The sequence below is a fragment of the Phocoena sinus genome, chromosome 2 (assembly GCF_008692025.1).
Source record: "Phocoena sinus isolate mPhoSin1 chromosome 2, mPhoSin1.pri, whole genome shotgun sequence".
Lineage (NCBI taxonomy): Eukaryota > Metazoa > Chordata > Mammalia > Artiodactyla > Phocoenidae > Phocoena > Phocoena sinus.
In genome coordinates, this window is record NC_045764.1 from 91,427,738 (window position 1) to 91,454,399 (window position 26,662).

Genomic DNA, 26,662 nt, shown 5'->3' on the forward strand with positions numbered 1-26,662 from the left:
AGGTCATTTGGTAAATCAGAGATGTATCTAGTTAAATTTCCTGTGGAAAAGTGTGTCTTTTTTTAATTAAAAATTTCTTCCTACCCCATTACTTACTGGCCCTTCTGATCACTCTCTACCCTCCAAACCTCCAATCTCCTTACCCTATCTTTGCTGCCACCATTTTCCATCTTTTTTTTTTTGAGATATAATTGACATATACCATCATTTTAATAATTAGTTCTCATCGTGTTACTCTTACTTTATTTCCCCCATTAAAGATTCTGGCATCCAATTCCAATACTTGTTGCAGGGGGGCGGGTTGTTTTTCCCACGCATCCAGCAAGTAATTCTGCAACATCAGCTGGGTGTCCTGCTATTCAGCTCAATCCTGATGCTGTCTTCCTGGAGATGCTGTCAGATTCCATGGGTTAAGGGCTCAGTCCGTAAAACTGACGACCCCACCTCCACATACTTCAGAAAGAGCCAGTCATAGTCCAGGTTGTCACCTGTGCTCACCAAAAGACTATAGTTTGATTAGTCTGTAGAGCAGCTCACAGAACTCAGAGAAACGTTTTACTTACTAGATCATCAGTTTTTTATGAAAGGATATAACTCAGGGCCAGCCAGATGGAAGAGACACATAGGGCAAGGTATGAGGAAAAGGGAGCAGAACTTCCACACTCTGTCTCTGAGCACACCACTCTCCCTGAAACGACAGGTGTTCACCAACCTGGAAGCTCTCCAAATCCTGTCCTTTAGAGGTTTTATGGAAGCTTTATTACATAAGCGTGATTGAGTAAACCATTGGCCGTTGGCGACTGATTCATCCTCCACCCCTCTTCCCTCCCCAGAGGCTGGTGGGTAAGGGGTGGCTGAAAGTTCCAACCCTCTAGTCACTGGTTAGTTCTCCTGGCTACCAGCCCTCATCCTTTTGTTCAAAAGCCACTTTGTTAACATAACAAAAGACACCTTTTTCACTCACATCACTTTGGAAATTCCAAGGGTTTTGGAAGCTCAGTGCTGAAGTTGTGCTGACCCGTCTGTGCCAGGAACTGGGTCAGAGACCAAATATATTCATTATTGTTAAAAAAATTAAGTTTGAAGATCTAATTGGCTTTATTAAATGATTTATGAATGGGCAGCATCCCATCTAGCAAGTAGAAAGGAGCCTTTTATAGTCAGCAAGGAGGTGGGACAAGGAAGTCTTAAATGAGAAAAGGATTATTTCAGGTAAGGTAACCTTCCTTTGTGGGACAAAAGGATCTGTTAGGCAGATTACCTCACTGGTACTGACCAGGAAATTCCAGACCGATGGGTAAAGATTTCATTTCTGGGGAAGGTTGAAACTGCAATTAGGTTTAGGTGTTAAGTCTTGGTTTGATGGACGTGGGCTTAGCACAAGTAACTTCCATTTGGGGCTTGTCTCTTTTTTAATGTTATCAGTCACAGTATCACACCCTTGATTTCCTTTAGTCTTTTCAATTTTCTACCCTTTTTCTTTCTCCTTTTTCTTTGATCAGTGTCTTTTTCCCTGCATGCCCATGTCAGGATTTGTGTGAATGTCCGCCCATCTCCTGACACCTTTCTCTGTGCTCTCACCTCTTCTTTTGGGTTCTTTTTTGTGTTTTCTCATTTCACATGAGGTATTCTGATTTTCAGTGTGATAAAAATGAATCCAAAAAAAAAATCAGTATCATGCTTTGTGTTGAATGCAATCACAGTAGGTTATACTAATTTTACTTTTATATTGTTGGAGTCGATACATTTTTAACTTGCCATTTTAGTTTAGTGTTAAAAATTCAAACTTTGAAACAAAGTCTGTACCATTCCTGGCTCTGCTTGCCTCAGAGCCTTTCCTCATTGTCTGCTCTGAAAGGCAGGGGACTGACCTCTATAGGCCATATTTCCCAGTCTCCCTCGTCTGTTGGCTTCAGCCTGTGGGAGGCACTGGCAAGATATTGGAGGTCAGGAGGAAGAGAGAAACCTGTGTTTAGACCACCTCTCTCTGCCTTGTGGGGCATCCCTGACAATGGCTATTGTCAGTTCTACTGATGTTCTACTGGATGTCAGAACATCTAGTTCCCACCAGACAAGTCTACTGTAGTTCTAGCATCCACCAGTGACCCTGAGCTCCAACAAAACCACTCCAAAAATATTATTTTGTTCCTCCAGCCTGGGAAGGGTAGTAGCTTCCTGTTATTGGCTAATCTTTGGGTTGCCTTGCCTTTTTTGACTCCTGGTTGGCTTCTCAGCCCTTCTGTCACCTTTATTTCTAATTCCTAGTATTAAATTCCCTCTTGTTAAAATACTCAGAGTGGTTTCTGTTTTTCTAGTAATAGATAACCTTTTAAAAAAGAAATTAATAAAAGAGGGGGGTAAATAGAAAAAAGAAGGGGAGAAAAGAAAGGGAGAAGAAAGGGGGACAAGATATAAGGTAAAAGAAGTCTAGCAGAGGGCACATGGAAAGAAGGGACAGAGAGGTTTGGAGAGGATGGCTCCATGAATATTCCACTGAAGTTGTGATGACCCATTTGCTTTTTCTCTCTGCTCCCCATATAGATGGTGTACAGACCCTGCCTTACTAAACTGTCTGAAGCAAAAAAGCGCCATAGTCAGGTTGGTTTTACTTCTCAGTCCTTCCCCATCTACAAGTTGTGTTTCCAAAAGTAGTTGGTTGATGAGGATGCTTTCTACTCTGTTGTCTTCATTCTCACTCAGCACATTGTTTCTTACATTTCTGTTAGGTCTTTGCCGGAAATTCGATTCTTCGTACAGTTGATTTTTTTCTTGGAGTGGCTGTCCTTTCCCTCTTAAATTGTTTGACACCACCAGCACCTTAAGCTAGTGCATACCTGTTAAAAGGCTTCTTGGAGCTGCTAGTGTATTAAAATGAGAGGGTAGTGACAGTATTCATATAAACCACTTTTTTTCCTTTTGAGAATAAAGATATAAATAGAACTATTCCCTCCTCCCCATCTCTTCCTTTCTATAAGCTTAGAGACTACCCAGCAAAACTTTTCTTCAGCCCCCCTATCTCCCTTAAGTTATGGTTTACTCAAAATCCATCTCTTCCTCAAGGACAGTTTTGTTTTATTTATTTATTTATTTATATTTTTTGGCTGTGTTGGGTCTTTCTTGCTGTGCGCGGGCTTTCTCTAGTGGTGAGCAGGGGCTACTCTTCGTTGTGATGTGCAGGCTTCTCATTGCGGTGACTTCTCTTGTTGCGGAGCACGGGCTCTAGGTGCGCGGGCTTCAGTAGTTGCGTCCGTGGGCCCTAGAGCACGTGGGCTTCAGTAGTTGTGGCACGTGGGCTGAGTAGTTGCGGCTCACGGGCTCTAGACCACAGGCTCAGTAGTTGTGGTGCACGGGCTTAGTTGCTCCGTGGCACGCGGAATCTTCCCGGACCAGGGATTGAACCCATGTCCCCTGCATTGGCAGGCAGATTCTTAACTACTGTGCCACCAGGGAAGTCCCCCTCAAGGACCATTTTAAATGTTACCTTCTCCCTGAAGCCTGTCCTAACACATCCTCTCATATGTGTCTGTTCATGTGTGTGTATGTGTGTCCCAGCCAACACTGTAAATCACTGAACAGTAAACTCAACAGTGGCCAGAACCACATGCTTATCTTCTTTGCGTCCCCTCCAGGGCCTGGTTTGTATTATGTACAGTCTCTGATTTTTATTCAAATTGCATTGCGTCAATAAACAAGCAGAGGAATTGACCCCAGCCTTAAATACTAACACCAGCACAATTTTTTTTTTTTATGGCTAAAGCAAACATTGTGAGACAGTGTGCATTTGCTACCTTCTTTTCTCATCTGTTTTCACCCCTTGAGTTCCTTTCAGCTTCTCCTTAAATGTGCATATGCTGCTGCCTAAGACTTAACCCAATTTAGTGATTTAGAGATTATAGATCCACCTCCTGTGCTCAGATGCAGTAGTATTCACATCACCAAGAAAAGAAGAGTTTAAAAGATGAGTACATATTTTAGCACTATTAATCTCACAGAAGTCATTGTGTGCCTTTTAGGCATCTACTGTTTCCCTAGCATGGTACTAAACTAAAATACTCTGAGAGAGTTAAAAGGTACAATACATACAGCTTTTGGTCATAGGTAGTTTATAGTCTAATTATGTACATAAATGAGATACAGTATAATAATATATGGAATATACTGTTAATGCTATAGAAATGTAAAGAGTAAATATTCTTAATGATGTAAGTTTAGCCTTAGAGGAGATAATTTTTAGCTGAACACAGAAGAGATTATAGTAGAATTTGAATTGACTGGGGTTTGAGAAGAGAATTTCATGTTATTCAGATGACCTTCCCCAGGACATGCATGCAAGGCTTTTGTCATATTACTATGGTGAGAATGAATAACATTTGCAAGCATGTAACAAGTACTAAGTATATTATGTTTCACTTCAATATCTTGTTGAGTTCTCAACAGCCCTTTGAGGTTCCTTGATACTATTCATTTCTTAAATCAGCATGAGTGTTTAATGTTTCTCTCCTCACCTCCCCCCACCCCGGAAATGTGTTACTAAATTGAGGGTGTGCCCTATGATTGAGAAAGTATAATACGTTTATTCTCAGTTTACTGACCAGGAAATACAGGATTAGGTTCAGTGACTTGTCAGGTGTCAGAGAATTTAGGATATGTAACCAGGCCTGTTTGATTTCAAAGTCTGTGTTCTTAACTACTACTTTATATTACCTTCCTAGACAGTATAGAAATATAGCTAGAACAATTTAGTCTTAGGAGATAGTAGGAGTTGGGTTTGGAGAGGAAACCAGCTGATGAAAGATCTGGAATTCTAGGCTGAAAAGTTTAGATTTAATCTAGTCAACAGTAGGAATTACTATGGATTGCAAATATGAATCGTTAAACTGTTTTTTTGGCCACGTCACACGGCTTGTGGGATCTTAGTTCCCTGACCAGACCAGGGATCAAACCCATGCCCCCTGCAGTGGAAGCACAGAGTCCTAACCACTGGACCACCAGGGAATTCCCCTCCTTTCATTATTTTTAAAACATTCTTCCTTCTGTTATTTGGTCTGTTTTTGATCTGGGCTTATTTACTCATAAAATAAAATTGCCATTTAAATTATATTTCTAGGTACCCTAGAAAAAGAAATAGTTTGATAGAGCTTCCTGATGACTATAGCTGCCTCCTAAATCAAGCTTCTCATTTCAGGTAAGAAGAAATATATATTTAAAACTTTTTTGAGCTTGCAAACTCACCACCACTAGCAAACATTTTTAAAAAGTGACCACTGAGCATCCTCTGTAACAGTGATTTTCAATCCTTTTTTTTTAATCGAGGTGAAAATCACATAACATACAATTTTGTATAATTCATTGGCATTTAGTGTATTGCCAATGTTGTGCCACCACTGTTTCTCTCTAATTTCAAAACTTTTTGATCACCCCAGGGAAACACCTTGCATCCACTAAATAATCATTCTCCATCCCGCTCTTTCCCGATTCTGTAGTAACTGATAATCTGCTTTCTGTCTCCATGGATTTGCCTATTCTAGATATATTATATAAAAGGAATCATACAATCTATGACCTTTTGTGTCTGGCTTTCTTCACTTAGTATGTCTTTGAGGTTCATTCAAGTTGTAGGATGTATCAGTACTTCATTCCTTTCTTGGCTAAATAATATTTCATTGTATGTATATACCAAAGTTCATTAATCTATTCATTGGTGGGCATTTAGGTTGTTTCCCTCTTTTGACTATTATGAATAATGCTCCTACAAACATTCATGTACAAGTTTCTGGTTGGACATATATTTTAATTTTTCTTGGGTATATATACCTAGGAGTAGAATGCTGGGTCATTATGGTAATCCTATGTTTAACATTTTGAGGAACCATTAAACTGTCTTCCACAATGGCTGCACCATTTTACATTCCCACCAGAATGTATGAGGGCTCCTATTTCTCCATATTCTCATCAGCACCTTTTATTTTCTCGTTTGTTTGTTTTTTAATTAAAGCGATCCCAGTGGGTGAAAAATGGTAGCTCACTGCGATTTGATATACATTTCCTTAATGATCAAGGATGTTGAACATCTTTTTGTGTGCTTGTTACAGATTTGTATATGTTCTTTGGAGAAATGTGTGTTCAAGTTTTTTGCCCATTTTGTTTATTTATTTTTCATTTATTTTTTTATTTTTTAATTGGGGTATAGTTGTTTTACAATGTTGTATTAGTTTCTGTACAGCAAAGTGGAGTTCCCTGTGCTATACAGCAGATTCTCATTAGTTATCTATTTTATACATATTAGTGTATATATGGCAATCCCAAGCCCATTTTATAATTGGACTATCTTTTTTGTTGTTGAGTTGTAAGAGTTCTTTTTGTTTTCTGGATATTAAACCCTTATTAGATTTTAATTTGCAAATATTTCCTCCTATAAGTTGTGTTTTCATATTCTTCATAGTGTCCTTTGATGTATGAGTCCATCTTATGTTTCTTTCTTTTGTTGCTTGTGTTTTTGGTATCAGAACTAAGAATTTGTTGCCAAATCTGAGATCATGAAGATTTATTCCCATGTTTTTTCCAAATAACTTTATAGTTTTAGCTCATATTTAGGCTGTGAATCTGTTTTGAATTAATTTTTGGAATAAGGTAGGAGGTACAACTTCATTCTTTTTTCCATGTGGTTTCCAGTTGTCCCAGCACCATTTTTGGAGACTGTTTTTTCCCCCTCATTAAATAGTTTTGGCACCTGCTTTGAAAATCAGTTGGTCACAGATGTTTGGGTTTATTTCTGGACTCTCAATTCTGTTCCATTGGTCTATAAGTCTATCCTTATGCTAGTACCACATTTTTTAATTACTGTACCTTTGTAGTAAGCTTTGAAATTGTAACATGAGAGCTTTCCAACTTTGTTTTTCTTTTTCAATATTGTGACTATTTCGGGACCTTTGCGATTAAACTGGAATTCGAGAATTGGCTTTTTCATTTCTGCAAAAGGGGCAATTGGGATTTTAATAGAGATTGCATTAATCTATAGATTGCTTTGGAGAGTGTTGCCTTCTTAACAATATTAAGTCTTCCAGTCCATGAACATGGATGCCTTCTATACTTAGGCCTGCTTGAATTTCATTCAGTGATGTTTTGTAGTTTTCAGTGTACAAGACTTTTCCCTCCTTGATTATATTTATTCGTAGGTATTTTATTCTTTTGAAAGCTATTGTAAATGAAACTGTTTTCTTAATTTCCTTTTTGGATTGTTCATTGCTGGTGTATGTATGTATGTATGTATGTATGTATTTATTTTTGGCTGCATTGTGTGTTCGTTGCTGCACGCGGACTTTCTCTAGTTGCGGTGATCAGGGGCTACTCTTTGTTGCGGTGCGCGGGCTTCTCATTGCAGTGGCTTCTCTTGTTGCAGAGCACGGGCTCTAGGCGCATGGGCTTCAGTAGTTGTGGCTCGCGGGCTCTAGAGCGCAGGCTCAGTAGTTGTGGTGCACAGGCTTAGTTGCTCCGCGGCATGTGGGATCTTCCTGGACCAGGGCTCGAACCCCGTGTCCCCTGCATTGGGAGGCGGATTCTTAACCACTGCACCACCAGGGAAGCCCTGCTGGTGTATTTAAACACAACTGATTTTTGTCTGTTGATCTTGTACCCTGCAACTTTCCTGATTTCCACTAGGTTTTTTTTGTTGTTGTTGTTAATGGTTTCTTTCAAAGAGCATATTAGGAGAGTTAATTTAAAGTCTTTGTTTATTATGTCTCATGGCTGGGCTTCCTTAGGGATGATTTCTGTCAGTCTCTTTTTGGTTTCCTGTGAATGGGCCATACTTTTCTGTTTCTTTGTAAGCTTTGTTGAGAATGGGACATTTTGAGTATTGTAACATAATAACTCTGGAAATCAGATTCTTACCACATCCCAGGAATTACCATTGTTGCTTGATAAGGCTGTAGTTATCTGTTTTAGTGACTTTTCCAAACTATTTTTGCAAAGACTCTATTCGCTGTGTGTTCACTGAAATCTCTGTTCCATTATCTCTGTGGTCAGCCAGTAACTGACAGAGATTTCCTTAAATGCCTGGACGCAATAAGAAAAAAAAAAAAGAGAGAAGAAAAGATATAAAGACTATCTACCTCTTTAAATCCCCTCTACTACCATCACCACCAAGGAAGCTGCTTCAGCCCACGGAAGCTGAAACAATGGTTAGTTTCTGTGCCAGCCCCTCAGTGAACTGCCAGGCAAAACTAAACATACAACCCTAATTTTTGAACACAAGGTCCCTCTTGCCCACCTTGGCACCAGCATGCTGCACCAGGATTGTGGGCAGCCACCCCCATAGCTACCTGCTGTGGGGCTGGGGGATAAGGGATGGTAACCACTACACAGAATGCCAAAATTCACTGAAATTTACTAGCCTCATTTTTGTCAAGCACTCCTCTGGACACTGCAAGTGTTTGTCCTGACTCTTGAGTTCCCAGAATAATTGCTTCAGACAGTTCTTGCCAGATCAGTAGTTGTTCTGGTACAGGAACCGCACTGTTCTCAACTTCCCAAGCAAGTAGCAGTCTTAGAAATATCTTTTATACATGTGTCTTTAAACACTGTTTTACACGCATTACAGTGTGGTGACCACATTCATTCACTGAAATGACACTGAAGAACACTTTTTTTTCCCAAACACAATCTTATATGGAAGCTCATTATAACAGTAAAACAGATAACATTGTGACTCAAAGTGCAAGCCTGGGTACTGGAAAGAGGAATAGCCTTTTAGCCCCTTAGCCTTTTCTGGCACCATGTTCCTCCTGCCTCAATCAGATTAAACACTACTCTAAAGCAGTGTTTCCTAAACTTCCTTTTATCTTCATCTTCCCTTTCACTGATCACTTTCAAATCAAAAAAATACTGGCTGATAAAGACTAGTGAGAAGCAGTAAAAGCAAGTTACATTGTGCTCATTGCTAATACCATGTATGAATTAACTGTTAGTTACTTTTATAAGAGAACAACATGAGCTTAAACCCATGATGCTCTATGATAAAATTATGTTCAATAAGGTTAATAGTAATTTTTGTTTTGCCTTCTGTAATATGATGCAAGTGATTTGAATAGCATAAATTAATGAGCAGCACACGACCAGTGAAATGTCACTGAATGGAGAAATCATATTTGTATCTGCTTCAGCCATTGGTTTGTGAATATTTCATATTTGAATCACAGTGCATCATCTTGAAAATAATAAGGCAAAATTATTATTGATGCAGTTCTGTATCCTTGACAATCCAGTAGCATCACACATCACCCATAGCAAACCAGACTGATAATGATGACATGGAACTAGCAGTAACTAGTAATTAAAAGGCAAGAATCTCAGTAGCTTGAAAATCAAAGCCTATTCAAGACTCCGTTGATAATGTACTGGTGACAAGGCATTGTTTTCCCAAATTACAGAAATTCCAAAGCTCAGTTAGGCGTTTTGTAATGTTCCTGAGCTTTGTGCAACAGCTAAACTTCTTACTAAACTTAATTAGAGCTCTTAGTAAACACAACTAACTCTCAAATTTAAGGGTACTAATTAATAATTCCAGTTAACTGCCTTGATCTATAAGGTGACTTAGTCTTTATAACTATATGTTAAATAACTTGCTGTCATTTGAAGGACTCAAAAGGAGAGATTGCATTTCAGGGTCATCTTAAGGGCTTGAAGAGCCCTTCTTTGGCCCACTCTGAGAATCACTACCCTACAGAATGACTAAGGAAATTCTTTTATTTAGTTATAACCATTGCTTTGAGCCACAAAGCCAGGGGGTTTAACTGGCCCATCAGGGGCTTGGACAGCCCATAGTTCAGCCTCTATTACCAGTTAGAATTGACCTCAATTTCAGCTCCCTTGCTGCTTGTCTCAGGCAGATTAAGGTCAGCCAACTAAAGAAGTGACTGAATCACTTTACCTCTCAGCCCTCCAAAAATTAGCTGGATGATTTCTGAGACTGCGTCCAGCTCCAAATTCAGTGATTTTCCTAATCTTGGGGCTGCATTGGTATCACAGACACCCTGTGAATAGATATTGTTTTCTAGTCATTCAAGGGTATCATGCTGTTGGCTCTGAGAAGAGTGTTAATCATTAATCACAGTGACGATGCTCCTGAATGATATTAGTACTTATTGGTTTCAAGTAAAAATAATAATAAATCTTATGCTCTCTTCCAGTTTTATTGTTACTACTAGTTTCCATTAAGACTGAGTCATCTCTAGTGTAGGAGGGTGGCTGGTCAGTACTGTATTTCAGGGGCATCACTCCCATTTTCCTCTATAGGATGGGACTCAGCCATCCTGTGCTAAAAGTTAAAGAAGATGTTGGCTTTATCCAAAAAGAGCAACACCCGGGGAGTGAAAATAACCCTCTCATCTACAGGAGACAGGAATGGAATACCTATGCAGGGAGTCCCTCTGCTTCTGTGTAGAGAATAGTGATTTTCTTATCTTGCCTAAGAAAGTGGGCATCAGAAAATAAACTGTTAATACCATATTAGAGATTTGTTTTGGTGCTCTTTATTCTGACCCAATTGTGGACATCAATGGATCTCTCCTGGGGTTGTATTTATTTTTTTCTGTCCAAATTGATGCTTGCTTTATGTCCATTATACAGCAGAGATAGGAGTATAAGAAGCTCTTTTTACAAAGATAGCCGTTATCACTTTAATTCAGAGAGTGATACCCCTCTTGGGGGCATTATAGCAAGGCTCTAGCATGCCACTGTGTCAAATGGCCAGATCTCATAGTACTACTTGGTTCAAACAAGTAAACTTTGTCACTTTTTCTTTCCCAAGACTTGGCTGTGTTTCACAGGTGGAAAGGTGCATCAGCTCAAAGACTGCAGTCTCCCCTTTCAACCCTAAAGATCTCAATACTTCAAAGAAGTGGGGGAAATGTGTTTAAACCCTTACTGAAAATTGTGGTTAAAATAACAACAGTAATTGTATACCTTCAAGGTCATTGCTCCAACATTGAGGACACAAGATTGCCTAAACCAATCCAGAGGGGGAGCTGACTGTAAATTGGTCGTGTCAGATGAAGACTGGATTCAATAAATGCATCTCAATCTCAAGGCATATTTAAGTGCCACACTTTGTGAGAATTCGCAGAACACTGCATATTTAAAAATAAATTTTCTTACTGTGAATTAATCAGAAGACTTTTTGTTATCTTCTTAAGGAAAAGTATTAAAAAGGAATCATCTAATTAAATGTTTCCTTGTGTTTTAAGAGCTTTCTTTGCTGCAAAGCAGCCAGTGATGAAAACACTGCTAATACATCTAAAACACTGCTAACTGATTATATCATGCTTTTATTATTTCTCCACCATACTGAATGTTTTCTTCCCTTTTGAGGTGCCCACGGTCTGCAGATGACGAGCGAAAGCACCCTGTCCTCTGTCTTTTCTGTGGAGCCATACTGTGTTCTCAGAACATTTGCTGCCAAGAAATTGTGAATGGGGAAGAGGTGGGAGCTTGCATTTTTCATGCCCTTCACTGTGGAGCTGGAGTCTGCATTTTCCTAAAGTAAGTAGGAAGCTTCATTATGAACTTAGGGAATCTGAATCCAGTCTGGAGGCCATCATGGCAGGACATGGTATGTTGATAGGATATGATCTGTCAGAAGTTAGAGCATAGACCTGTTATTCACATGCAATTGCATTTGAAAAGATACTTAAGTATCTTCTCAAAGGTAAATAATAGTTTAAAAAATATGAAGTAAGTAGTTTGAAAAATAAGGAGTTAAAAATTGGAATCTGTTCACATTTTCATTATTTGTGGAAAACCTTAAACAAATATGGTAGACTTGAAATGAAATTGAGTTATTTGTATTGAGGTGGATGGACCTATAGTCTGTCATACAGAGTGAAGTAAGTCAAAGAGAAAAACAAATACCATACGCTAACACATATATATGGAATCTTAAAAAAAAAAAGGTTCTAATGAACCTAGGGGCAGGACAGGAATAAAGATGCAGACATAGAGAATGGTCTTGAGGACACAGGGAGGGGGAAGGGTAAGCTGGGATGAAGTCAGAGAGTAGCATTGACATATATACACTACCAAATGTAAAATAGATAGGTAGTGGGAAGCAGCCGCATAGCACAGGGAGATCAGCTCCGTGCTTTGTGACCACCTAGAGGGTTGGGATAGGGAGAGTAGGAGGGAGATGCAAGAGGGAGGGGATATGGGGATATATGTATACGTATAGCTGCTTCACTTTGTTATGCAGCAGAAACTAACACAACATTGTAAAGCAATTATACTCCAATAAAGATGGTAAAAAAAAATGGAAACGTGAAATATGATAGGCTTTATATTGATTACTCTGGTATTGTGTAAAAATCAGGTATAGTGAAAGAGTTTAGAGTCCTAAAACTTGTATTTTCAAAGGACATGTACATTGTTACTTTATGTTGTCCTTTGAATGTTTTAATTTGCTTCACTTCCTCTACCAACCAACCATTGTTTTCCCTGGTGTCTTAGCAAATGACTGAGAACAGACCAATAGTCTCTCATATTTATGAAAGAAGAGTGAGAAAAAATTCATAGTGGATGCATGTGCTTTTTCTTTCCATTCTCCCCATGTAATCTAGTTTCTGTTTACATAAACCCAAACATCTCACTCACTAGGGAATATGTAATCACTGCCAATCAGCATCTGTTGGAACAAGGAGAATAAGTGTATGCAAGCAAAGCCCAAACACCTATTTTCTTCTAGGGTACCTACAGCGATTAAACCCACTACCTATTCCAACTGTTTATTTTATAATTTCTCTCTAGAGTACTTATCTCTTATGTACACGAACATTATTTTTTATTTTTCCATTTCTCTGCTGTAAGAGTCCCAGGTACCTTCAGGGTTACAGTGGTTCTTTATAATGTGCACTGTTGGAGGCTGGCTCTAACCAGAAAAGGCTTGACACTTCCATAGATGACCTTCTTTCTGGCCCAGGGTTATCAGACTAGGAGATGTGGTTCTATTCTTCTGTTAAGCTCCCTCCCCCGTTCCAGGTTATAGGTCAGGAAATAGAACAGAAACAACCCCAGCCACCATCTTCCAGGGTACCTATGGTTCACATAGGACAGTCTCCTTCCTCTCTTCAGTATATTTAGTCAGTATTACTGACCGATCCCATTTCCCTAAGTCCATTGATCCTTTCCCATAGCTTCAACAAAAATAGCAATGTTCATTCTCTTTTATTTAGACAAAACACTATTTAGTCTGTTTGTTTATATTGTCTTTATACTGAATTCTTAACAGATACCATGTCTTTTCTCTAGATTAACTTTGACACAGTGCCTGTCATTTGCATACAAGCACTTAGTAATATTTCTGTTGGTTGTTTTGTCCCTTAGAATCAGAGAATGTAGAGTAGTCCTGGTTGAAGGTAAAGCCAGAGGCTGTGCCTATCCAGCCCCTTATTTGGATGAATATGGAGAAACAGACCCTGGCCTGAAGTAAGTTTTTAAAATTTTACTCACATTATTGTACATGGATGGTGGCAGCTCTTTAAACACAAAAGCTAATACTGAGAGACATTTTTAAATAGCTATAAATTGAAAATATTAAATATGATGCCATCCTAAATGTAACACATAATTTTCAGCAAGTTTGTGCTTCTCCAAAATTTTTAGACCCCCGCCATCCTAATGTTTGAATGCTCTATTATTTTTAATCAACCTTTCTTCAGAATTACTTAGAAGGTTTAATTGACGCTGATGTATAAAAGAAAGAAATCTGTAGTATCCAGTGAGGGGGTTCGGTTTAAAATGGATATTCATTGTTTCCATTGCAATACTTGAAACTTCTTATTAGCCAGCTATGTCAGCCTTCTTTGCTTCTAAACATTAGCAAAAATGCTTAGAATCCTGTAATTTTCTGTATCCTTCACTGGTATTAGGAACTGGAGTACCACTCATGGGTATGAGAAAAAGGAGGTAAGGCCACAATGGTCCCAAAAGTACATATAGTTAAAGATTAGATCCCCTTACCATAAGCTCTTTTTGTTTAACTAAAAGTTTGTTCTTTTGAAATTTTGGGTTGGCCAAAAAAGTTTGTTCGGGATTTTTGTAACATCTTACGGAAAAATCCGAACTTTTTCATCATCCCAATATATTATTCAGAATGAATTGGCTTATTAGATGAGGCTTAGAACCTCTTTGTTCATACGGAGATTTGTTTTTATTGTAACAGCTTTTGACCTGTATAGAGAAAGTCTTTGGATTCAGGAAGAAAAAGGTGGGTGGTGAAAGTAGTTAATGATTGAAGATAAGAGGCCTGTGTTGTTCCAGAAAGGTACAAAGAAGCAGAATTTTTAAGTTAGTTAGGCAATATGAAAATACCTAACTAGCTGAGACATGTTAGTGCCCCAGGGATGAGAGTCTCACAGTTCTCCATCACTGGCAACAGCCAAACTTCAGTCATTTTGGATTAGCTGTTATACAGTGTTACAAACTGTGCAACCTTAGAATTGGTGTGGAGTAATTTTATTTAAATACTTGCTAATCACCAGCAAGTTTGTTGTGTCATAAAGACAATAATAACTAAGTATTTCTGAGGAGCAACCTATAATTTGAGGGCTTAGTGTTACACCTCAGACCTAACCTCTACCGTCCAAAGATCAGAAATCAAAGCTGGGTAAGCTATAAGAGGCCAGAAAGCCATTAAAGACCTACTCAGGCTAACCACTCTAAAAAGAATAGAACTGCTTCAAGTTATAAACCTTTCTAGCCATTTAAATGGGGTCCCATAATGCCCATGGTATACTTGACCTATTTTTCTGAATAATCAAGGAGTAAGTTTCTTCTTCATTAGCTAAGTAACTTATCAAGTTCATAGTGATCAGTGGTGAAGGGAAAATATACCTTTTAAAACCTTGTCCTGGCGATTCCTCCCAGTTCCAAGAACATCTCAAAAGTTCAGACTAATTTAAACAATAAAGATGTAGTAGTTATTTGATTCAAGCTTACATGTTTTTTTCTCCCCCTGAAGGAGGGGCAACCCCCTTCATTTATCTCGTGAGCGGTATCGGAAGCTCCATTTGGTGTGGCAGCAACACTGCATCATAGAAGAGATTGCTAGGAGCCAGGAAACGAATCAGATGTTATTCGGATTCAACTGGCAGTTACTGTGAGCTCCAACTCTGCCTGGGGAGAATCACGAATGAAGACAGTAATGAAGACTGATTCAAAATTATGGAGACCTTATTGAGGGCTGGGGAAGGGTTGGAGGGTCTTTTGCTCCATGTCCAGATTCACATACATCAATAAAATATTCCTTAATGGAATATTTCTTTCAATTAATGAACATATGCTTAAAGGAAAAAAAAAAAGACATAGATTAATCTTATTTTATGTTCCAGAACACTAAAGAAATGCTTCTTCACCCCCAAGTGTCTGATTCTGCTAATAGTTCCAGAAAACTTATTTCCCTTCGTAATCTGTCCCACTTCACTTCATCCACCTGATAAATGAATTCACATCAGGCAGTTGTGGGCATTCTTATATGTTGGTTGACTCTTCTACAATTTGTATTTGGTGTTTCCCCCCCAAATTTAATTTAGCTAATGGATCACTGACAAGATTTAATAATCTGTGTTAGTCTTCCTTGCAGCTAAAGAGAAATTCAGAAACCATGCGGTGTACTTCAATTGAGAAAGTTTTCCAAAAAGTAAAAATTTTATAATTTCTCTCTTAAGGAAATGCCCCTAAAGTGCCACTTACTGTTTCAGCCAGAAATTAAACTATATTTCTATATGGACAAAGTTTCCATTTCTAAGGCAAATTTCTGCCAGTGTGGAAAAGCTTTTTTTTTCCTACTGTAGACCTCAAGAAGAGTTAGGATAATATATTTATTATTTACGCCTGATGAAACAAAGCCTGCAGTCCTCACCTCCGATGGTGAGGATTAGCTTTGTTGCGTTTTGGAATTATACTTTCCATTTTCCAAAGGCAAGTTTCTAAAATAAGTTCACTTATCTCTTGATTGTGACATGACTCTATTTGACTCAGAAACCTGATGCAGTTCTGATGTAAACTATCTATAGAATGAGGATAAGAAAATTCCCCCAATGAATGGATCATGGCAGCTGTAAATTAGAACAATCAGATTTAAGCCTGTTCTGTAACATTCTGTGTCTTTGTAAGACAGAGCCTTCATTTGTTATCTGTGTGCAAACTTTTCATAAACTCTGGGTATATGAATAGTATAACCAACAAAAAAAGCCATGTGGTCAGTAGTCTGTGTCCTGTTAAAACATGCTGTGGTTGAGCCATCTTGTTTATAAATAACAGAGCTCTCCTGCATCTGTGCATAGACTTTTTGGCTCTAACTTTTTATATCAAGAACTTATGATATAAAACAGCAGGCAGAAGACAGATTGAAATCTTATATTTTAGCTTCTGTTGTCTCTGGGGTAATGTTAGGAGTTCGAAAGATACATTCAAAGACTGTCTTATTTTGCCTTTGGTGACCATGGTCATGTATGTGTATAAATGTTTTCCTACCTTCTTTTTGCTCAGCAAAGGCAAGCAAATAAAAATATATTTGCAAAGTGATTGATGATGCACATTTTGGGTTAGATTTTTTTGGTATTTTTATGTAAAGTAAAGAAATTCTGGATTTTACAATAAGGGATTGGCATGAACAGGCATAAGAATCACAATCATGATTTTCTACCTGAATAATTATTATTCAGAAGGTATCAGAAAATAGATACAACTCCAATAAACAGTTTCTAACTATTGATGGGTGAGGATTACAAATTTCAGTATTCAGTTTGTCAAATTTGCCAGTGTGATTAAATGATTATAACATTTCCTTTTATTTCTTATATAATTTTGTTGGGTGGATTGTCTGACTGGGAAGTCTGAGCCAGCCTAGGCAACAGAAGATGCTGACTTCTGCCCTAATTGATTGGTCCCAGTTGAGCAAAGATAAATTGATTTTTTATTTCTAACCTTTTTCTATCCACTTCATAAATTCTACGGTTAAGCTCTCAAGCTGCCAGAGGGACTGTCCTGCAATGGCCAGTCAGATCTTTACTGCCAAAGAACCCATTTCCTATTGAGTTCCATTTCCTGAGATTGATTCAGATCTCTGCACTGTAGATGAACATACATCTCTCAGTGCTGCCCCCAGCCCAAGGGATTTCTAATTATATTCAAATATCCTAGTTGTTTGCCTTCATCATTGGAAACAGTTTAATTAAGCATATGAAGTTTACTTAAAAATGAGCAAAAAGTCACTTTATTTTCTTTAGTGTAGTATGTGGAGGAACTGGTTCAACAGGATGGCTCCAAAACTGTGTTTTTTGAATGTTTGGTGAGGGGCTAGCAGGAATTTTAATGATACAGTGAAGAAAAACATATATCTGTATAATTAATTTATTATCGTGGTGTATGGGCTGAGTTCACCCTTTAGTGGTCATTTGTCATTTCATAACAACTATGCATTTTGGTTCACTGTGATGATGATCTATATTTAGTGACTGCCACATGTTTATACCACTGATTCAAATTCCATCCATGATGAAGTTATACAAATAATGCATATATTGATATCTTTTATTGCAAAATGTAAATTTAAAACTTGTATAATGTTCTGTGCTTTTTGAAATAAAATATCTTATATGTGTATATTTAAAAAGAAAAAAGGGACTTCTCATGTTTGGGGATTTGGGTTTGAAGTATAAAAAAGTATACCTAGAAAGGAGCTATAGCTAAAAGTTATCTTTGTCAGCCCAGACAAATTCTTTAAAAGATCTAGGTGTTTAGTGTAATGGTCTCCAAATGTTTTGACCATACAGTCTATCAGTAAATAATTTTTAAGATGCATATTTTACATATATATGCATATGTTCAACTGTAAGAATTAAGATTAAAGATGGGGGTGGGAATAAGCCAAAATCAGATAATTTTACATTATCAAAATAATGCAAAATTATTACAACCAACAAAAGATGGGAGCAAAGGGATGAGTAGGTGGAAAGTTAAATAAGCCCACTGAGGGCTTCCCTGGTGGCACAGTGATTGGGAGTCCGCCTGCCGATGCAGGGGACACGGGTTCGTGTCCCGGTCTGGGAGGATCCCACATGCCGCTGAGCCTGTGCGTCCGGAGCATTAAATAGAAGTAAAAAGATAGCACTTGAAGCTGAGAAATCAAGAAATAAAAACTACGCAAACTGACAATAGGATAAAACTAGCAGCTACATAGAAAGAAGGGGCAGTAAGAGGTAGTTTCAAAATTGCTTACATATTAGGGAAGCAACAGAGAATTTAAAGAAAGAGTACTGAGAGTATTATATAAAATCAGAATAAAGTTTACAACTAGAACTACACACAATATCAAAAGGGGGGGAGGCAAAGAAAATAAACTACATAGTGAAACAATATAACAAAATTCAGACCAATCAACAAATGTAGATGGACTTAACTCACCTACTTTTTAAATAATCAGCTGAGTTAACAAATAGATTCAGATGAAAATTAAAGAAATGAACCTAATTTAAAAATGGGGGCTTCCCTGGTGGCGCAATGGTTAAGACTCCGCCTGCCAATGCTGGGGACACAGGTTCGAGCCCTGGTCCGGGAAGATCCCACATGCTGTGGAGCAACTAAGCCTGTGCACCACAACTACTGAGCCTACGTGCCACAACTACTGAAGCCCACGCACCTAGAGCCCTTGCTCCACAACAAGAGAAGCCATTGCAATGAGAGGCCCACACACTGCAATGAAGAGTAGCCCCCACTTGCCTTAACTAGAGAAATCAGGCACACAGCAGTGAAGACCCAATGCAGTCAAAAATAAATAAATAAATAAATTTGAAAATGGGCAAAAGATTTGAACAGATTTTTCTCCAAAGAAGATGTACAAATTACCAGTAAGTATATGAAAAGATGTGCATTAGTCATTAGGGAAACACAAATCAAAACCACAATGAGATACCACTTCATACCCACAAGGATGGCTATTTTCAAAAAGACAGATAATGTGTTGGTGAGGATGTGAAGAAATTGGGACCAAATACAGGCAGTCCTCACTTTGTACAGTAGTGAATTACTGCATATATGTCCACGCAAGCTGAAACCATACAGAGCAATCTTAGTATCAATGGGAAAGATACCATTGGGGATTCCCTGGTGGCGCAGTGGTTAAGAATCCGCCTGCCAATGCAGGGGACATGGGTTTGAGCCCTGGTCCAGGAGGATCCCACATGTCGCAGAGCAACTAAGCCCGCGTGCCACAACTACTGAAACCCACGCGCATAGAGCCCAGTGCTCCACAACAAGAGAAGCCACTGCAATGAGAAGCCCATGCACTGTGACGAAGAGTAGCCCCCGCTCCCTACAGCTAGAGAAAGCCAGCATGCAGCAACAAAGACCCAACGCAGTGATAAATAAAATTAATTTAAAAGCTACAGTTGTTCCATGGCCTTTAAAATTTTTGCTCAAAACAAACTCTGTTATAAATGACAGTATAAAAACAAACTGTCAGTTATAAATGTATTGGGAAATGAAAATAGTAAAACATTTATGTAGTACAGTGTAACTTATTAGAAACATTGAAAATTCGTTTTTTTTTTTTTTTTCAAAAACATCTAGAAAATAACGTCAAGCATGTCTGCCTCTCTGTATAACTTATACAGAGTGAGCATCTTTTCTGTGCCTTGGCAAATTGTCATATTTCTAAGTTTGGATCAGCTTCCAAAAGTTTACCCTTTGTGTTCCAAAGTTGTGAAATACTTCCAAGAGTTCCTTTAGTGTGAAGATTTTTGGCAGTGTCATTCCTTCTGGGACATTCATCTTAACCACTTTTTTTTTTCTTTTTTGAAATTTGCCTTCACTAGCTTCCTCTGACATGCATTCTCTCAAATATCAGTGGTGTCAACAATTCCATAGTTAACTACTACTCCTATAACTCCAGTATAACTTGTATAACATCTAGATTTTACCCAAATTTCACTCCCAGCATTATCACTTTAGTTCCTTTGCTGCATTAAAAAAAATTTTTTTTAATTTACTTATTTTTTATTTACTTATATATATATTTTTTGGCTGTGTTGAGTCTTCATTGCTGCACACAGCCTTTCTCAAATTGTGGCGAGCGGGGGCTGCTCTTCATGGTGGTGCGTGGGCTTCTCATTGCGGTGCCTTCTCGTTGTGGAGCACAGGCTCTAGGCACTCGGGCTTCAGTAGTTGTGGCACACAGGCTCAGTAGTTGTGGCTCGTGGGCTCTAGAGCACAGCCTGAGTAGTTGTGGCACACAGGCTTAGTTGCTCCGCGGCATGTGGGATCTTCCCGGACCAGGGCTTGAACCCATGGCCTCTGCATTGGCAGGCGGATTCTTAACCACTGCCACACCAGGGAAGCCCTTTGCTGGGTTTTTATCTTTGTTGGCCATTCCCTCTTTTGATTATCCATTTTTGTAAAATGTCACATGGGTTTATCACTGGGAGACAAGGAGACAGCACGACTACATGCTTTGCTCTCCGTCCCGAACTGAGCAACAGATGTGCAATGTCCAATCACCAACAAACTCTGGGGAATTCTCTGGCGGTCCAGTGGTTAGGACTGTGTGTTTTCACTGCCGAAGACCCTGGTTCGATCCCTGGTCAAGGAACTAAGATTCCACAAGCCACTTGGCGTGGCCAAAAGAAACAAAAGCAAAAAAACCAAAGACCAGCAGACTCTGAAAGAAGTTACATAATTGGTCACTGATCATGACACACATCTGTTATTTAGTGATTTGTGGACTGAAGAGCTAGCCACGTAATTTGCACTTTATGAAATTACTCACAGTTAATATACCATCATAAGTGAAATTTGAACTGTGTTGTTGAGGACCAATGTTAATTAATTAAAACATGGTAACTGAAAATCGTGCATGTAGGAACTGTACAAGCTGAGGATGTCATTTACTAAAGCAGCAACTTTCTAAAGCAAAACTACAGGATATAAAAGGATGAATAGACACATTAATAGGGGAGACTTTAACAAACATCTCCCAAAGTGGACAAAAAAAATTAAGAATATAGTAGACCTAAACAACATAATCAGTTTGTTAGTTGGGTCCTGCAGTACACAGATACTCCCAAACCTTTTGGGAGCACAAAAGGTTTAAGTTGCTGCACTAAGCCATTCAGTCACAACTGGGCAAGAGAGTACCAAGAAGTGTCCAAGTAGATCATCTAAATTCCACGCATGTTCCTCCCTTCTCTCTTAATCCAAGAGCAGCCCTACCTTCTGTTCATCCACATCAATTGCCCCTGCCAAGATGATGACTCCTTTACTTGCTTGCTAGTTGCATGCAGCCCAAAAGTCCACAGCAATAGTTTGTAGTCTAGAAGGACACTTGCTGTTTGCCCTGGCAAAAGTGGGCCACTTTTAGGGACCAAGATGTCCAATCATGAAGAGCCCAGAGTTGCAGGGACAGAAAGCACAGAGGTCTCCAGGGAGTCATCAGGAATGATGTGGATTGGAGCCACTGCTTGGATCCTGAACCTCAGGTATTCTTCCTACTGGAAACACAGCAACATATAAAGGTTTCTGATTCAGTGCATTCAGTCCGTTTTGTAAATAAGTTCATTTGTATCATTTTTTAGTATCATTAATTTTAATATTTTTTTCTTTAGATGCATTTGACATTTACTGGGTAGATAATACATGTATCAATGTCTTTTCTTTTCGTTTCCGGTATTTATACCTTATTTCCTCTCTTACTAAATGGACGGGAGTATATGTGGGGGCTTAGTAGTAAGAGTGGAAAGTGATCATAGAGAGCTTTCTAAGTGGGGTTTCCCTGGTAGCTCAGTGGTTAAGAATCTGCCTGCCAATGCAGGGGACATGGGTTTGAGCCCTGGTCCAAGAAGATACCATATGCTGTGAAGACCCAACGCAGCAAAAAAAAAAAAATTTTTTTTTAATGTCTGAAACATTTATATTAACATATTTCCATACAAATAACCCAAAGAAAGTTTGGTATTAGTTGTTTTTTTGGTTGGTTTGTTTTTTAGTACTGCAGGTTCTTATTAGTCATCAATTTTATACATATCAGTGTATACATGTCAATCCCAATCGCCCAATTCAGCACACCACCATCCCCACCCCACCGTGGTTTTCCCACCTTGGTGTCCATACGTTTGTTCTCTACACCTGTGTCTCAAATTCTGCCCTGCAAACCAGTTCATCTGTACCATTTCTCTAGGTTCTACATACATGCATTAATATACGATATTTGTTTTTCTCTTACTGACTTACTTCACTGTGTGTGACAGTCTCTAGATCCATCCACGTCTCAACAAATGACTCAATTTCGTTCCTTTTTATGGCTGAGTAATATTCCATTGTATATATGTACCACATCTTCTTTATCCATTCATCTGTCAATGGGCATTTAGGTTGCTTCCATGACCTGGCTATTGTAAATAGCACTGCAATGAACATTGGGGTGCATGTGTCTTTTTGAATTATGGTTTTCTCTGGGTATATGCCCAGTAGTGGGATTACTGGATCATATGGTAATTCTATTTCTAGTTTCTGAAGGAAACTCCATACTGTTCTCCATAGTGGCTGTATCGGTTTACATTCCCACCAACAGTGCAAGAGGGTTCCCTCTGCAGCATTTGTTGTTTGTAGATTTTCTGATGATGCCCATTCTAACTGGTGTGAGGTGATACCTCATTGTAGTTTGGATTTGCATTTCTCTAATAATTAGTGATATTAAGCAGCTTTTCATGTGCTTCTTGGCCATCTGTATGTCTTCTTTGGAGAAATGTCTATTTAGGTCTTCTGCCCATTTTTGGATTCGGGTTGTTTGTTTCTTTAATATTGAGCTGCATGAGCTGTTTATATATTTTGGAAATTAATCCTTTGTTGATTCGTTTGCAAATATTTTCTCCCATTCTGAGGGTTGTCTGTTCGTCTTGTTTATGGTTTCCTTTGCTGTGCAAAAGCTTTGAAGCTTCATTAGGTCCCATTTGTTTATTTTTGTTTTTATTTCCATTACTCTAAGAGGTGGATCAAAAAAGATCTTGCTGTGATTTATGTCAAAGAGTGTTCTTCCTATGCTTTCCTCTAAGAGTTTTATAGTGTCCGGTCTTCGTTTAGGTCTCTAATCCATTTTGAGTTTATTCTTGTGTATGGTGTTAGGGAGTGTTGTAATTTCATTCTTTTACATGTAGCTGTCCAGTTTTCCCAGCACCACTTATTGAAGAGACTGTCTTTTCTCCATTTTATATCTTTGCCTCCTTTGTCATAGATTAGTTGACCATAGATGTGTGGGTTTCTTTCTGAGCTTTCTATCTTGTTTTGTTGATCTATGTTTCTGTTTTTGTGCCAGTACCATATTGTCTTGATCACGGTAGCTTTAGAGTATAGTCTGAAGTCAGGGGGTCTGATTCCTCCAGCTCTGTTTTTTTCCCTCAAGAATGCTTTGGCTTTTCAGGGTCTTTTGTGTCTCCATACAAATTTTAAGATTTTTTGTTCTAGTTCTGTAAAAAATACTATTGGTAATTTGATAGGGATTGCATTGAATCTGTAGATTGCTTCGGGTAGTATAGTCATTTTCACAATATTGATTGTTCCAATAGAAGAACATGGTATATCTCTCCACCTGTTGGTATCATCTTTAATTTCTTTCATCAGTGTCTTAAAGTTTTCTGCATACAGGTCTTTTGTCTCCCGAGGTAGGTTTATTCCTAGGTATTTTATTCTTTTTGTTGCAGTGGTAAATGGGAGTGTTCCTTAATTTCCCTTTCAGATTTTTCATCATTAGTGTATAGGAATGCAAGAAATTTCCATGCATTAATTTTGTATCCTGCAACTTTACCAAATTCATTAATTAGCTTTAGTACTTCTCTAGTGGCATCTTTAGGATTCTCTATGTATAGTATCATGTCATCTGCAAGCAGTGACAGTTTTACTTCTTTTCAAATTTGTATTCCTTTTATTTCTTTTTCTTCTCTGATTGCTGTGGCTAGGACTTCCAAAACTATGTTGAATAATAGTGGTGAGAGTGGACATCCTTGTCTCATTCCTCATCTTAGAGGAAATGCTTTCAGTTTTTCACCATTGAGAATGATGTTTGCTGTGGGTTTGTCATATATGGCCTTTATTATGTTGAGGTAGGTTCCCTCTATGCCCACTTTCTGCAGAGTTTTTTTCATAAATTGGTGTTGAATTTTGTCGAAAGCTTTCTCTGCATCTATTGAGATGACCATATGGTTTTTCTCCTTCAATTTGTTAATGTGGTGTATCACATTGATTGATTTGGGTATATTGAAGAATCCTTGCATCCCTTGGATAATTCCCACTTGATCATGGTGTATGATCCTTTTAATGAGCTGTTGGATTCTGTTTACTAGTATTGAGGGTTTTTGCATCTGTATTCATCAGAGATGTTGGTCTGTAATTTTCTTTTTGTGTAGTATCTTTGTCTGGTTTTGGTATCAGGGTGATGGTGGCTTCATAGAATGAATTTGGGAGTGTTCCCTCCTCTGCAAGTTTTTGGAAGAGTTTAGGAAGGTTGAGTGTTAGCTATTCTCTAAATATTTGACAGAATTTGCCTGTGTAGCCATCTGGTCCTGGGCTTTTGTTTGTTGGAAGATGTTTGTGTTTTTTTTTTGAGGTACGCAGGCCTCTCACTGTTGTGGTTTCTCCCGTTGCGGAGCACAGGCTCCAGACGCGCAGGTTCAGCGGCGATGGCTCACGGGCCTAGCCGTTCCACGGCATGTAGGATCCTCCCGGACCAGGGCACGAACCCATGTCCCCTGCATTGGCAGGCAGACTCACAACCACTGTGCCACCAGGGAAGCCCTGTTGGAAGATTTTTAATCACAGTTTCAATTTCATTACTTGTGATTGGTCTGTTCATATTTTCTATTTCTTCCTGGTTCAGTCTTGGAAGGTTATACCTTTCTAAGAATTTGTCCATTTACTCCAGGTTGTCCATTTTATTGGCAAAGAGGTGCTTATAGTTGTCTCTTAGGATGCTTTGTATTTCTGCCATGTCTGTTGTAACTCCTCCTTTTTCATTTCTAATTTTATTGATTTGAGTCCTCTCCCTCTTTTTCTTGATGAGTCTGGCTAATGGTTTATCAATTTTGTTTATCTTCTCAAAGAACCAGCTTTTAGTTTTATTGCTCTTTGTTTGCTATTGTTTTCTTTGTTTCTATTTCATTTATTTCTGCTCTGATCTTTATGATTTCTTTCCTTCTGCTAACTTTGGGTTTTGTTTATTCTTCTTTCTCTAGTTCCTTTAGGTGTAAGGTTAGATTGTTTATTTGAGGTTTTTCTTGTTTCTTGAAGTAGGCTTGCATAGCTATAAACTTCCCTCTTAGAACTGCTTTTGCTGCATCCCATAGGTTTTGGATCATCGTGTTTTCGTTGTAATCTGTCTCTAGGTACTTTTTGATTTCTTCAGTGACCTCTTGGTTATTTAGTAATGTATTGTTTAGCCTCCACATGTTTCTGTTTTTAATGTTTTTCTCCCTGTAATTGATTTCTAATCTCATAGCGTTGTAGTCAGAAAACATGCTTGATATGATTTCAATTTTCTTAAATTTACTGAGGCTTGATTTGTGACCCAAGATGTGATGTATCCAGGAGAATGTTCCATGCACACTTGAAAAGAAAGTGTAATCTGCTGTTTTTGGATGGAATGTCCTATAAATATCAATTAGATCTATCTGGCCTATTGTGACATTTAAAGCTTCTGTTTCCTTATTTATTTTCATTTTGCATATCTGTTCATTGGTGTAAGTGAGGTGTTAAAGTCTCCCACTATTATTGTGTTACTGTCGATATCCTCTTTTAGAGCTGTTAGCAGTTGCCTTATGTATTGAGGTGCTCCTATGTTGGGTGCATATATATTTATAATTGTTATATCATCTTCTTGGAGTGATCCCTTGATCATTATGTAGTGGCCTTCACTGTCTCTTGTAACATTCTTTATTTTAAAATCTATTTTATCTGATATGAGTATTGCTCCTCCAGCTTTCTTTTGATTTCCTTTTGCATGGAATACCTTTTTCCATCCCCTCACTTTCAGTCTGTATGTGTCCCTACATCTGAAGTGGGTCTCTTGTAGACAGCATATATATGGGTCTTATATTTGTATCCATTCAGCAAGCCTGTGTCTTTTGGTTGGAGCATTTAGTCCATTCACGTTTAAGGTAATTATCGATATGTATGTTCCTATGACCATTTTCTTAATTGTTTTGGGTTTGTTTTTGTAGGTCCTTTTCTTCTCTTGTGTTTCCCACTTAGAGAAGTTCCTTTAGCATTTGTTGTAGAGCTGATTTGGTGGTGCTGAATTCTCTTAGCTTTTGCTTGTCTGTAAAGCTTTTGATTTCTCCATCGAATGTGAATGAGATCCTTGCCGGTTAGAGTAGTCTTGGTTGTAGGTTCTTCCCTTTCATCACTTTAAGTATATCATGCCACTCCCTTCTGGCTTGTACAGTTTCTGCTGAGATATCAGCTGTTCATCTTATGGGAGTTCCCTTGTATGTTATTTGTCATTTTTCCCTTGCTGCTTTCAATAATTTTTCTTTGTCTTTAATTTTTGCCAATTTGATTACTACGTGTCTCGGTGTGTTTCTCCTTGGGTTTATCCTGTATGGGACTCTCTGTACTTCCTGGACTTGGGTGG

The 26,662-nt window shown here is 38.4% G+C and overlaps 1 protein-coding gene across 5 annotated transcripts in view; it reads left to right on the forward strand.

Annotated features, from left to right (window-relative positions):
* The window catches only part of UBR1 (ubiquitin protein ligase E3 component n-recognin 1), a 184,606-nt gene extending 166,943 nt beyond the window's left edge, over positions 1-17,663 (forward strand). For 3 of the 5 annotated variants that reach the window (XM_032622213.1, XM_032622216.1, XM_032622217.1), the window contains 5 exons: positions 2,542-2,598; positions 5,108-5,185; positions 11,368-11,538; positions 13,372-13,473; positions 15,008-17,663. In XM_032622213.1, coding sequence (XP_032478104.1) covers positions 2,542-2,598; positions 5,108-5,185; positions 11,368-11,538; positions 13,372-13,473; positions 15,008-15,149 — 550 coding nt within the window. In that variant the 3' untranslated portion in view covers positions 15,150-17,663. The remainder of the gene's footprint in view (positions 1-2,541; positions 2,599-5,107; positions 5,186-11,367; positions 11,539-13,371; positions 13,474-15,007) is intronic. The other 2 variants (XM_032622215.1, XM_032622214.1) reach the window with 2 other exon arrangements.
* The last annotated feature ends 8,999 nt before the right edge of the window (positions 17,664-26,662 follow it).